Source organism: Trachemys scripta, chromosome 1 (genome assembly GCF_013100865.1).
Source record: "Trachemys scripta elegans isolate TJP31775 chromosome 1, CAS_Tse_1.0, whole genome shotgun sequence".
Classification (NCBI taxonomy): Eukaryota; Metazoa; Chordata; order Testudines; family Emydidae; genus Trachemys; species Trachemys scripta.
The window spans coordinates 198182112-198196806 of NC_048298.1; the positions used below are offsets into that span (position 1 = coordinate 198182112).

Here is a 14695-nt window from a genome sequence, read left to right on the forward strand (position 1 = left end):
GCTGCTAACAAATTCAGGAAGAGGTATTAAACCTTATCCTTCATGGTTGAAACCAATCTCTAACTATTAGCAATTAGGATGAAACCTAATGTAAGGGACAGACTATCTTTCTATGAGGTTCTTGCATCTTTTTCTGAAGCATCCATTGCAGTAGTAACTACACCTACCTCCTCAAGCGATGGTAGCTAGGTCAATGGAAGAATGCTTCCACTGACCTACCAGCATCTGCACTGGGAGTTTAGATCAGCGTAGCTGCAGCACTCAGGGGTGTGGATTTTTCACACCCGAGTGCCAAAGATGCGTCAACCTAAGTTTTACGTGTAGACAAGGCTCAAGCTAATTGCTAGTGTAACTCAATGACTTCCATATAATAAATTGCAGTTAAAAGAGTAGATTTCACTTGATTAAAACAATCTGGGTCAAGCAAGAGTAGATTAAGGTACAAGCAGGAAAGAGTTGACATTTGATGCACTTAAAACCATGACATAGTAGGGTGAGGTTTTGAAACATTTATATTAAGGCATGTGCTTTACTGAGGAGTCATGCTAAACCAAATCTGGATTGAAGGGTAGAACGATCGTCAAGTACTGCCTAACCCCAAACTCATGGGCGGCAGGTATCGTAGGCAGGGATAGGTTGTGCCTCCCCAAACAGCCTAGCATGGCCCTGCCCACGCTCCACTCGCAGGCCAGGTCCCCTCTCTGTGGTTCCCGGAGCCCTGGCTGGCCCAGGCTGGCTGGCCTGCCTCTTGTAGGGACTCAGAGTGGCTGGTGCTGCGGCTGGGCCGCTCGGCACACTGGGGCTGGGCGCGCTGCCACCCAGTGCACCAGGACTGGCTGTGCTGCCACCTGGAGCAGTGGGGCTGGGGCCTCGCCCCCCGGCTGCCTGGAGTTGGGGCTGGGGTCCACGGTGGGGGGTGCTCTGAGCTCTTGCAGGGGAGAGGGGCAGAAGGGGAGAGGGGAGGTGGGGCCTTAGGTACAAGGGGAGGGGCTAGGGACTAGCCTCCTCCAATGGCTGGGTCACCAGCCGCCCACGCCCAAACTGTTCTTATTTGTTTTTCATACCATAATTGTCCATTTTCTGTTTTCAGCCTCCTGGAAAGCTAGTGATCGTGGAGAATAAAATACTTCATCATTAACTTCTTCTGGCTTTCTTGGTAAACAGTGTAAAAAGGTCCAGTCAGAGGCCGCATGTTTTCCAGTCTAAAGATAAAAAAGCATGAAAAAGTTGAGTGATGTGATGGTCCATTAGCAAGATCTTTAAGTGGTGAGAAACTGGTCTGGGCCAGATTCTGATCTCATTTACATTTGGTGTGAGCCCCAAGTAATTCCACTGACGTCAGCAGAGTTAGTCCAGATGGATACCAGTGCAAATAAGATAAGAATCCAGGGTGAAATCCTGGGCCCATTCAAGTAAATGGGAATTTTACCACTGATTTCAGTGGGGCCAGGATTTCACCCCTAGACTTTTGTCTTTGAAAGGAGAGTATGAATTGTGGTGAAGCAGCAGGTCAATCAATAAGTACACTCTGGACAGTAACACCACATGCCAACAAAATATATGGATAATGGCAATAACTGCATATTAAGACATGCGTAAAAAGGCCTTCGTCAATTCTTTTGATATGAGTAACTCATAATACGTCAATCTAATAGATGAGCAATGGATTATAGCATTTTAAGCAAGTTGAGCCATGTCTTCTACTAGCATTCTGGGGACCTAGAGTTAAAATATGGTCAGTTAGATCACTGATTCTAATAGAGACTAAAATGTCATTATTTATATTCCAATCGTTAATATTCTGTTTCCATTTTCTTTAGCAGTGGTTGCTCTGATAAATATTTCAGCTAAATGGGTTTTTAAAAATATTTATTTAAAGCTTTGTCCATTTACAGATACATGCAAATCTGCCCAAAATGGTGCCCTGGCCGTGCTCTCTATGAATTGCAATATGAGCATTATTGTGACTTAGCCTGAGAAACATTCAAAAGATCTTCTCTTGCAGTGTGGATATAATAAGGTGGGGTGGGCTGGGAGGAACAAACAGTTAAATACAGAGTCCTTGAGAAGGGGAGAAGCAAAGCCTTCCCTCTGTTTGTGCCCCAGATTTGTGTGTCCAGTAAGGGCCCATCCAGAAAGGCCAGACTGAAGGAGAAAGTTTGGCAGGGGAAGCCTCAGGTAACTCAGACAGCAATTGTGTTGGTTAGTGGGCTTTGCGTTGGTGTGAAGGGTACACCAATACCCGTGACCCTTCCTCGTAAGAGCTATCAAATGAATGCTTTGACGATGTTGATCTTTAAAAATGGAATCTACAGAAGTGGACCAGAACAAAAAACTCAATACTGCCAACCTCAAGAGATCAAAATTCATGAGTCTGACACCTCCCCTGCTGCCCCCAAAAAATCAGGAGATATTTTAAAAAAAATATTATATTGTGGTTTTTTGGTCTGTCTTTTGATTTTTTGAACAACCCCCTGCCCATCCCCAGTGTATTTGTGCGTGGCAACTAGTGTCGTCCACTCTCCCAGACGTATTGAGTAAGATGATTCTGGCTTCTGCTGCAGGAACTCTCACTCCTAATCTGCCCATCCTCTGCCCAGCAATTATTCCTGTCCCCTTCACCTCTCAGTTTTGCCCTCACCCAGGTCCCACCCCATCAGCCTCCACCCCCCTCAGTCCAGCCCACCCCACCCCCAGCCTCAGCTCTGCTTCTCCTGGGGTTCTTCATTCCTTTCTCACAGACCTGCGGGGGGTAGGGGTGGGGAAGGGGCATCTTCCCTTACCAGGCTGGAGGGGGCAGCTCCAGGGGCTCTTCACCCCCCTCTTCCCCTTCCCAGGCCAAGTACTGCGGGGGGAGGAGTAGAGGCACAGTCCTGTCTGTGTTTCTTATGGGAGGAGGGAGCGGAGCTTCCCTGAGCTGCTGGGCACTTTACGCTCCCCTTCCCTCCCCCGTGAGAACAGCAAATGAAGGGGAAGAGACTCAGCCAGCTTCTGGCAGGGCTGAACTTTACAATGGGGGGAGGAGCTTCTTGCATCATTGCAAGACCAGCTCCAAAGCCCTCTGAAATCCCATCACTCACAAAGCATTCACAAGAGCTGGAAATTGACCTTTACCTGCATTGTGATCTGGTAACCTTGGAAAGCCTTCAATCGCTTTGCCTTCTCCTCTTCTTGTCCCATGCTTATCCATGTGTCTGTAACTAGGACATTGGCTCCACTTGCAGCTTCCAAGGGATCAGTCGTGAAAAACAATTTGGTGCTATACTAAGGTACAGTAAGGCAAGGGAGGTCAAACAACTTCATTCAAAACATAAAGTAAACCATATTTAACATATTGGCTCATACCTCTTTGGAGTACTCTTCAGCTACTTTAACGATGTTGGGGTCCGGTTCAAAGCCCTGTCAAAAAGATGATAACATTACAATGCACATTTACATTATTATTTTATTGACCTAGGGTTACCATACGTCCGTTTTTTCCTGGACATGTCCGGCTTTTCGGCAATCAAACCCCCGTCTAGGGGAATTGCCAAAAAGCCGAACATGTCCGGGAAAATGCCGGCCGGGCACTTCCCCTCCCGCGGCGGCTCTGCTCCTCCCCTGACTCTTCGGCTCTGTTTAAGAGCCAAGCGCTCCGGGCAGCCCCCGTGCCTCCGGACCCTGCGCCGTCGGAGCCCGGGAGGGGAAGTGCCCGGCCTGGGGCGCAGGGTCCGGAGGCATAGGGGCTGCCCGAAGCCCGAGCGCTACCGGCTTCACAGGTTTGCTGGGCAGCCTCCAGGCCCTGTGCCACCAGCTGGGCGCTTCCCCTCCCGGTCTCCAGCTGTGCTGGGGAAGCGCCGGCCGGGGGCGCAGGGTCTGGGGGCTGCCTGGCAAACCGTGAAGCCAGTAGCGCTCGGGCAGCCCTTTCCGCGTGGCTGGGAGTGGGAGGGAGGAGGGGGCGGAGGTAGGGGAGGGTTGGGGCGGGGGAGGGGGGGGGGCTGGGGAAATGGGCGGGGCCAGGGCCCGTGGAGGGTCCTCTTTTTATTTGCTAAATATGGTAACCCTAATTGAGCTGGTCGGAAAAACATTGATGGAACCATTTCCCATGGAAGAATGCTGTTCTGTCGAAATCAAAATGCTCTGCAAAACTGCATTGATTTTTACTGAAATTTAATTTTGGAGAAAAACTGGAGAAAGGTGTGTTGGAATTCCCTTGAAGAACTCTTTCCACTTAACTTACCAAGAACTCTGTTCTACTCCAGACTTTGTCACTCAGATATTTTTACTTGGCATACAGCAATGCAAAGCTGAGTTGATCAGACTCAAATGCAAGGGTGGGTAGGCCACACCACATACTCAAAATTACCCAGCAAACCACTTCCTTTATATACAGTTACACTTTACATTGCATTTACTTGCATTACACGTTTTGGGTTTGGTTTGGTTACGTTGCATATCCTGTCCATATATTGTTATTCTTGTTCCTAGTAAATGTTTCTCTGGGTGTTCTCCCTCTTAGCTGGCTCAGACATTCTAAGATATCTTTTTAGCCTAATGACCTATTTACTTATCTTATTTAGCACAAATATTCGGTTTTCAACCTAAATGATCTCTTTAGCTCCCTAATCCTATCCTCCAAGAAATGTTGAGGTCTCCCTCCAGGTGTTAGTTACTCATGCCAGGCCAGGCCTCATCAACAAGGTGTTCCAACAATGTTAAAACATTCCATTCTGACACTTTTTAAACAGATTTATTTCAATTTTTCATTTTGAAATAACTGTCTTGATTTTTTATTCTGTATTATACTATAGGTTATCAGATTTTTAAGTCAAAATTAAAACAAAACAATTTTGTCTAAATGAAACATTTCAGTCAATGTAAAGTAAGGAGTTCTTTGTAATTTTCCTTTCTAGAGAATTTTGAAACTTTCAAGTTTCATTCTAATTTGGAACAAAATGAAATTTTGAATTATTTTGGGAAGCCCAATGTCCATCCCCTGCATAATTCTATTATTTATATTTAAGTAGGTGCTGAAAGGCCCCAGTCAGGATCAGGACCTCATTAAGTAGAGTGCTGCACAAACACATTGCAGAAGGGCAGTCCCTGCCCCAATGAGTCATTTTACATTTTAATTATATTATAGATATAGATATATAAGCAAATCTATGTAAAAAGTCTACCAAACAAAACATCCATTGAGATTAAGGCAACTATGATACCAAATAGCAAAGATTTATATTCCAGTTTGACACCCTCTTCTTCTGAATCTGCTGTGCCTAAGCCAGTGTTTCTGAACTGATTAATCAGAAAGGAAATCAGGGGCGTCATGAGATGTTGAAAATTTTATTATAATCTAAAGCAAAGAAAATCTCGCTCCTCCACTCCCCACACACCCTTACCCTTCAAGGGAAGCATCCTCTGTTAGCCTTTCAGGACACACACAAATAAATTATATTGGCTTTGCATTGTTCTCATTGATATACTTTGATGGTAAATATAAAATGGTTTGGTGTTTGTTTGTTTACTTTGAATAAGTGGTTGCCAACTTGAAAAGATTGTGAAACACTGGTTTAGGCTATGTGCTATTGTAATCCACACACTGTCTGGGTGTGGTGTTCTGTCCCATCTAGTGGCACCGAGACCACTTAGAGAGAATTAAATGAGTCTGGTCTACAGCCTTAGTTAAGAGACAGTTGGCTTTTAGCTTATGCTGTAGAGGCTCATGCACTAAGCTCCAAAAGTCCCAGGTTCAATCCCTCCACCGATGACCAGGGTTCATTGGTGTTACACTACGTCTTCCTGGGGATCTTCTTAAATCAAAATACTGAGACCCAATAGCGAAGCACATAAATGGTGTTCTTTGTTAGACTGTAAGCAACGTGGAGTAGAGAGCTTATCTCAGTCTTTGCATGAAACTGCACTTTAGCCCCTCTAGAAATAAATAATAATTCATCATGTTTTCACTGTGGACTACATTGTGGTGGATGGTGGCACAATGAGGGGGGGAGGAACCTCTTCATGCTCGTGTGGCCTGTGTACAGGCTAGCCAGATTTGCAGCTTCTGGGAGGCATGCAAGTGTCTGAGAATAGATCTTGAGCCTTAGATAGTTTTACTTCCCTTCCTCCAAGTGCAGGACTCTCTTACCTTTGGAGTAGCAACACGCAGATGCATCCCAAATTTAGCAGCACTCATCAGGATGGAATTCAGGACATTGTTTCCATCACCAATCCAGCTTATTGTGAGCCCCTTCAGATAGCCATAGTGTTCCTGACAAGCAAATAACAATACCACAGTTATGATTTTGGAGATTCGGCAAACAAGTGGCAATAGGTGCCAGGAGTGGTGACAACACTAGGCTGAGTCAGTGTAACTTTGCCACCTTCCGTTATGAGCAGCTGTCATGTGTGGAGCATTGCTTTGATCAAACCTGTAGCAGTCACAGGATGGTCACTCCAGAAACAAGACTTTACAAAGCTGAACAGAAAAAAAAAAAGCATCCTACAGCTGAACTTCAATCCAAGAAAAGACAACTGAATGAATGTACCCCCTTGTCTTACACCAGCAGTTCTCAAACTCTGGGTTAGGCCCCCAAAGTGGGTCATGACCCCATTTTAATGGGGTCACCAGGGCTGGCATTAGACTTCCTGGGGCCCAGGAGCCCAAAGCCAAAGCCCCACTGCCCAGGGCCAAAGCAAAGGGCTTCAGCCCTGAGCAGCGGGGCTCAGGCTTTGGCTTCAGTGCTAGGCGATGGGGCTCAGACTACAGGCCTCCCGCCCAGGGCTGAAGCCTGTGGGCTTCGGCTTTGCCCCCCCGGGTCGTGTAGTAATTTTTGTTATCAGAAGGAGGTCACAGTGCAATGAAGTTTGAGAACCCCGTCTTACACTATAGCAGAGTGTTATTGCGTCACCTTGACTTAAACTTTGATTGTAGTATTTTCATAGCAGAAATATATATATATCTATCAAAAGGTAAAGGGCAGGATTTTCAAAAGTTCTTAGGTGATTTACAAAGAGAAGCTATATTGAAAGCGAAGAAGAATTGTGCTCCTATGACACTTAGATGCTTTGAAAATCCCACTCCAAGTCTATTGGGAGTCAAGTGGGGCGAAATTCCTATTTCTATTTTTAGCTTTGCTAAAACTTTTGATACACGTGCAAACATCAACATTTTAAAACCAGCTATGGGCATTCACTGTTAGGCCTTGTCTGCACTGAGGATTTGCCCCAGTTACGGCCATTGGTGTAGCTGCAGCAGTAAACATTTGTATAGTTAAGGAAAGCCACATTTAGCAGTGGTAGAGGTTTCAAACTGGGGTAAATGCCACAAACACAGAGTCCAGAGGCACCTTAAAGACTAACAGATTTATTTGGGCATAAGCTTTCGTGAGTAAAAAACCCACCTCTTCAGATGTATGTAATTTTCACTCCATGCATCTGAAGAGGTGCGTTTTTTACTCACAAAAGCTTATGCCCAAATAAATCTGTTAGTCTTTAAGGTCCACTGGACTCCTCATTGTTTTTGTGGATACAGACTAACTCGGCTACCCCCTGATACTTGACACCAGTACAAATAGTGGCTTTGCCTGTTTACACTTGGGGTTTGTACCGGGGCAGCTATACCAGAAGCTGGCCATTAATGGCTGAAAATGGGGGCAACTACTCAGTGTAGGCAAGACCCAAGAAGGAGCAATTGGAAATGAGCTCCACTTCTCTGCTGATCAGACCCATTGAAGGTCCTTTTCAAAAAAGGGCTTATTTAAAATAAGCCTATCTGGATGTACCATAGTAACTACTGGGCAATGGGCTTTTTAAACAAAGATAAAACCAAATATGTTCACTCTTTTCCCTGTGCCCCCAGTATGGCTGAGAGGACTTGAAACATGATCTAGAGCCCTTCATCCCTAGGTCACCAGTTCAGGCCCAGCTTGCTGTTGTATTGTAGTAGCCAAAAGCCCTTGCCACTGAACAATTGTTTCAGTCATTAAAATTAAAAGACTTGGGGTTTGGCACAGTGGATCCATTGAACTAACTAGCATCTATGTAGACAGTCTCAGCAGAGATCATGGGGGCCTGAAGAAGAATAGGGAGGGAACTCCCCTTTCTCTCCCAGAGATGGCCCCTCCAAAGCAAATGTTTGTGGACTTGTTCCAGGGTAAAAATATCATAATTTCTGCCAGTGACCGCAGCTTTGTGTGTCAAAAAATAGCAACATTTGGGATATTTAATGTAATTCATAGAAAAGTACGTGAGAGCCAATTTCTGGTGCCTGACTTCACCCCTGGCCCCATATTGTCCTTTGGGAGGCTTCACAAATCCCCAGTAGTAAGCCCAGCATTGTCAATTTTGTTTGTCCTTGTAGCTGGCAGGCAATTGCATCTCCTCCCAGCACAGCTACAACCATTTCACCAGCTGGAATCATAATGCAAATGACTCCTATGCAGATCACTGGCTGAAAGGATGTTTCTGGCATAGTATTAGGTGTTTACAAAAGAACAGGCTAGGACTTGGTGGATACAGAGTATTGGAGAGTAACAGCTGGACAGATTTTCCAGCATCCCCAAAAGCCCCATTGTACCCCTTTCTAGTGGTGTCCTTGGAGGAGGCTATGCCAAACCTATCGTTTCAGGGGTTAATTCTCATCTAGGGTACAGCAGGAGCAGGGTGGAAGTACCAACTGGGAGCTAATTAGTTGCAACTGAGCCTGTTTGGGCTCATTACTTTAAAATAAAAGTTACAAATTGTAGTACGTGAGGCATTTGCTGGTGGGCCATGGAAAGCTGGCCACGCCTATGGTGCCAGCTCCTTGTTATTTGCAGATGCTAAACTGCATTAAAAGAAGCAAACATATATTAAATACTTTCCTATGTGATGTTCCCATGTAGCCAGTTTGCCAAAGAGATGCTATGGGATGGCAAATAGGAGCAGAGATGGTCCACACAGCCATCTTTATATTAAAATGCAGCCCATGCTAAAACATTGAGAAATGCAGCCTTAAAAGATGGTTGCGAGATACAAGGGGGTTGTGCTGACTGAAACCCAGAGGAAAGGAGCTCCGAGGAAGCGTAGGAGCTACCCTATATGGTTTGTATTTCTCCTTTTTCTATTTTAGAGTTCACTGCTTGTAAAACTGCACAGAAGGAATACAGTGAGAGACTTTTGCTGTAATGGTAACAATCTAGGTTAAATCAGAATCATGACAGCGAAGCCAGAGAGAGTGACATGTTCATACCTGAACCTCAGGTGACTTTTCTCTCCTGTCCTTCTGCCCCCAACCCTAGTACGCTGCCTTAGGTATTTTATCCAGTTGGCTAAGATTGCGCTAGTTTCTCTTTACATTTTAGGCACGACAACCAAGTATTTTGGTTTTTAGTAAAACCACAAAAACTGAATGTTCTTAAAGTCTGGAGCCCTTTCCCCCACATGATTGCCTCCCCTTGGCAGTCTGGGAGTGCTCTGAAATGCAACAAAACTTGGCTTCTGCTCTTTACTGAAAGACCCACCTAAATGATTAAAGTTGCCCATACAATCTATTTCTTTTCATGTCGATACTTAGTTTCCAGGTTTCATTCAGTCCCTACCCTGGGCTGCAGCTTATCAGAAAATTTCAGAAAAAAGACAAACTGAATACACAGCACTTGTTATTTTGTTAGCTTGCTTATTTTAAAGAAGGCCAGGCCACAAGCTTCTCCTTCTGAAAGTGGAAGAGGCTAGTTTAGTTAATTAGGAAGTTTCAGGTCTAACTTATCTGATCTTATTTCTAGCCAACCACAAACTGTGACACCAGCTTGAGTTGATACTGTAAATTATTGACAATATTAACCATACAGGATTCAATTATAGCATGCATTTGAATAATGAGTCAATATTTTGGCATAATTTAAAATGTAAATCCAGGGGGTTAGCCAGAAAACATATTTGCACAGGAGGCAGCGTGGTTCGGTGGATAATGCTTCAGAGTGGGAGTCAGGATTCCTGTCTTCTATTCCTGGCTCTGCCACTGACTTGCTATGACACCCTGGGCCAGTCACTTCACCTCCGTTTCCCATCTTGTCTATTTAAATTGTAAAGTCTCCAGGGCAGGGACTGTCTTTTACTAAGTGTAAGTACCACACCTAGTACAATAGGGATCTGGTTTGGTTGGGATCTTTAGGTGCTACCATAATATAAGCACTCATCATTTGATAGATCCATCAGTGGCTATTAGCCAGGATGGGCAGGGATGGTGTCCCTAGCCTCTGTTTGCCAGAAGCTGGGAATGGGAGACAGGGGTGGATCACTTGATGCTTACCTGTTTTGTTCATTCCCTCTGGGGCACCTGGCACTGGCCACTGTTGGAAGACAGAATACTGGGCTAGATGGACCTTTGGTCTGACCCAGTATGGCTGTTCTTATGAAGTGAGTGACAAGAATCTCTTAGTTTGGGTTCTGTGGGCCACATAGCTTCTTTTGCCATAAACTAACAGGGACCATATGGCAGCTGTCTTTGATTTGGGCAATAGTGCAACAACTCATACTATTGAAAATACTTAAAGAGGAGCTTCTCATAAAGTCTACAACAACAAAGGTATAGAAAACTTAAAGGGGGAGAAGGACCATGTTCTGTAAGGTTCTGAAAGAAAAAGTCAAAACTAGGAAGATAATAGAGTGAGCAACAAACAAAAATTAAAAAGCAGCATGGTGTTTGTATTTCCTGATGTGCCCAGCATTCACTATCTATGAGGATGGAGCAGTCACTCAACAATGGCAGAAATAGACAAGCAGACTCTGAAATCTGTCAGCTGTACTTGATATTGAAATTCCAAGTTTTACTTCTGCTACTCTGTGGACAAAGAGGTCAATGGCATTTATATATCACTGGTCAACTAACCAGCTAGCAAAGGTGAGGATCGCCTTGAGAAAGAGTGAGCATTGTGCCTGACCACCTCTCTCCAAAAAGGATTGAGGTATAGGAAACATTTGACTTCAGACAAGAGAGATAAGAACCAGTGAGGCATTGACAAACTGACCCACACTTACATGTGAGTCAGCTGACATGGACAGAGAGATCAAGATCTAAATTGTGCTAAATTGTTCATCAGTCAAGCTTCACAGAACACCCCTTAGTAAGCCAGAGCTTATATTTAACAGAGTGTTAAGCATTGGATGAACTACGGAAGTGGCAATCATGGGCCTTAAGCATGAAAGAGAATGGAAAACCTGTGTGTACACTAAAGGCATACAAGCCTATAGTCCTAGAAGGCCAGGTCTCAAGAACACCCAAAATTGGGTCTCAAAACACTTGCAGAAGATCTGGTGGGTCATAACTACACCTAGGAGGATACTCAGCTCACCAACTGGTTGGAAAAGAAGGTCATAGTTGTGGCAAGAAAAAACACTTCATTGCACAATGCCTATTCTAGGTGACAGAGTTAAAGCTGAGCATTGGAAAAGGGAAAGCTGTCTCACGGAGTTAATGCTTGAGAACTCCAGGTTAGTCAGGCAGTGGCTACAGAATAAGACGACACTGAATCGGAGGCATCTGAACACAGTCTTCATGACTGGAGAACAACTCAGCCTGTCAGAAATGCAGTGCTCTGTACACAGGACAGGAATAGAGAAAGCTCTGAAAGTAAACCAGAAGCATTTTCTGGAATATGCGTATGTAAACGAATATAGTAAAAGTGATGCTGTAAAAAAGAAGAACAAATTAATTGGAATTATAACAGAGAAGAGTAAAATGATGTTAAAGTATTCAGAGATTTGGGGGAAATAGAGCTCCACTGGCACACACAGAAAAAAGAAAAGTCAGTCCTCTATTGGAGGAACTCTGATGGCATACTGACAAAGGAGAAATTGCAGAAAAATATTTATAAAGCTGATGTAATAGATGTTATTAAAGAAAAACCTTTCTGAAGTTAAAGTAAGTGTGTATCTAAACAAGTCTAACATTTCTCTGTTGCTATTGCATTTTGCGTGTACATCTGTCCAATAAATTTCATATGTACGCAGCCTATCTATTCAGATATCACAAAAACGCCGTTTTAGCTGATTTTAAAAATAACTAGGAGCATGCTAGGTGTGATATCCTACCTCTATTCTTGGAACTGGTGAAATTCACTGAGTTATTAAAATACTGTTTTTTTTTGCAACTACAACACAGTACGCAACATGCCAATATGTTCCCTGCTACTGTCTGATGCATGAGAGAACAAAACCAAGGAAATCCCACAGCAGAAGTGCCAGACAGAGAGGAAAAGAGGCTATGTGGGTAGACACCACCAATAATCTGTGGGTGAGATTTTTACCCATGCGCCACCTCTTTTACTCTGGGTAAAAGGGCCAGAGCAGTATAAGGGGAGGAGGCCAAAAGTCCCACGTCTGGCTGGGGAAAGATTCACCTGGCACAGGCAGCGTGGGAGACAGCGGTGAGTCTGCCTTCTGAAGAACCCCTTGCAAACCTTGGCATGGAGAAAGTGGTGGAGAGGTTTGGGGTTGGCAGGGGTGTATCAAGGTGGGTCTACATTTTGGGCAGTAAGGGTGAAGTAACATAAACAGGCCTCCAGACTTGTCTACATTATGTGGATGGATGCAGAACAGTCCAGAATCAGGAGAGTACTAAAGTGGCTTAGCTCACACTCCCCCTAGGCTGCAAGTTGTGTACTACACCTCTTAAAGGCAAAACACAAAATCTCATCCTACCTATCTACCTGTAACCCAGGGGTGAGCAAACTTTTTGCCCTGAGGGCCACACTGGGGTTGCAAAACTGTATGGAGGACCAGGTAGGGAAGGCTGGGCCCCCCATACAGCCCCCTCCCACTTCCCGCCAGGGCTGGCTCCAGGGTTTTGGCCACCCCAAGCAGCCAAAAAAAAAAAAAAGCCGCGATCGCGATCTGCGGCGGCAATTCGGCGGAAGGTCCTTCGCTACGAGTGGGAGTGAGGGACCGTCCGCCGAATTGCCACCGAATAGCTGGACCTGCTGCCCCTCTCCGGAGTGGCCGCCCCAAGCCTGGAGCTGGCCCTGCTTCCCGCCCCCTCACTGCCCCCCTCAGAACCTCCAACCCATCCAACTCCCCCTGCTCCTTGTCCCCTAACCACCCCCTACTGGGACTCCTGCCCCTAGCCACCCCCTGGGACCTAAACCCCTGTCCAGCCCCCCTGCTCCCAGTCACCCGACCCCTATCCACACCCTCCGCCCCCTGACAGGCCTCTGAGGACCCCACGCCTATCCAACTCCCCCATCCCCTGACCGCCCCCGCCACCGCAGAACCTCTGCTTCATCCAACCGCCCGCTGCTTCCTGTCCGCTGACTGCCCCCAGGACTCCCTGCCCCTTATCCAACCCCCTCCAGCCCCCTTACCATGCTGCTCAGAGTAGCATGTCTGGCAGCTGCGCCACCAGGCCAGAGCGAGATACGCTGCTGCGCTGTTTGGCAGGAGTTCGCAGCCCCACTGCCCAGCAGGGCCGGCTCCAGGCACCAGCCAACCAAGCATGCGCTTGGGGCGGCCCCTGGTAAGGGGCGGCCAATCTTGGGGTGGCGGGGGGTTCGGCAGCGTGGCGCTTGGCGGGGGGTGTTCGGTGGCGCTCCGCGCGGGGGAGGTTCAGCAGTGCGGCACTTGGTGGGGAGTGTTTCAGTGGGGCGGGGCAGCGCTGGGCGGGGGGGGTGTATTACGGCAGGGCGGCGCTTTTTTTTGCTGCTTGGGGTGGCAAAAACATTAGAGCTGGCCCTGCCGCCCAGAGCGCTGCCCGCACGGCAGCGTGGCTGCGGGGAAGGGGCTGGGAGCTCAAGGGCCAGGCAGGACAGTCCCGCAGGCCGGATGTGACCCATGGGCCGTAGTTTTCCCACCTCTGCTCTAATGTCTCCCAGAAAAACACAGGGCAGGGCTGTGCAGAAAATGGGAGTCAGGAACCAGCTACCTATGTGTCATGTTTTTCTCTCCAAACCACAGAAGTGAAGTCAGAAAGAAACATGGAAGTTAATATTACATGCTTTCTAAGCTCCATCAGAAAGGCATCCCAGAGTACAGGTGACAGTGCAGTAGTGAGTGGCAGCGCAGCTGGTAAGTAGGGAATATTAATACCGTTATATAAAACATATGAGTCATATATGACTATTGAAAACTTGCTAATCTCTGGTGGGAAAATAAGTGCTAATAGGTAGAGTGTTTATGAGACAAAAAATAAAAGGCCAGATGAAACTGTTTTACAATTACACTCAGCATTTAAATGAAATAAATGACTTTTTATCATTTCCAAAGTTCTAGTTATGACTCACTGCCTTACATAAATTAAGCTTCACACAAAGGCTGGCTGAATGCATCTCTCTCAAGTGTACCTCATTCTGAGGGATGACTCATTTCAGTCCCGAGGTTACCTCTGTTCCATAAAGACTTGGTGTCCCCTCACTTTTATAGCTGAAGATGACTTCTAACAAAAACAGGGTCATCAAATGTAGGAGTCATTTATGCTAAAGCAGTGATACTCAGACTGAGGCTCCTGAGTCGTAAACAACACATAACGTGTCTCCTGTGGCTCTTTGCAGCACATATTAAAACAGTTTGACTTAATTATTAACCAGTCAGGATGCTTTTACTATGTTATTAACCAATTGTAGTTGATAAAATAGTAATACTTGGTCAGTCAATTTGCTGTGAGAATAATATATATCTATATAAAAATGAAATATTTCCCGTCATACTGTTTAAATATGAATACATAGTACCATAGTAAATGAAACAA

At 45.7% G+C, this 14695-nt stretch overlaps 1 protein-coding gene across 1 annotated transcript in view; it reads right to left on the reverse strand.

Annotated features, from left to right (window-relative positions):
- Positions 1-1064: 1064 nt before the first annotated feature.
- The window catches only part of OTC (ornithine carbamoyltransferase), a gene marked incomplete at its 3' end in the record, with an annotated part of 33928 nt that continues 20297 nt past the window's right edge, over positions 1065-14695 (reverse strand). The window contains 4 exon segments of the mRNA XM_034754491.1: positions 1065-1202; positions 3115-3264; positions 3346-3399; positions 6125-6247. Of these exon segments, the coding sequence (XP_034610382.1) occupies positions 1065-1202; positions 3115-3264; positions 3346-3399; positions 6125-6247 (465 nt within the window).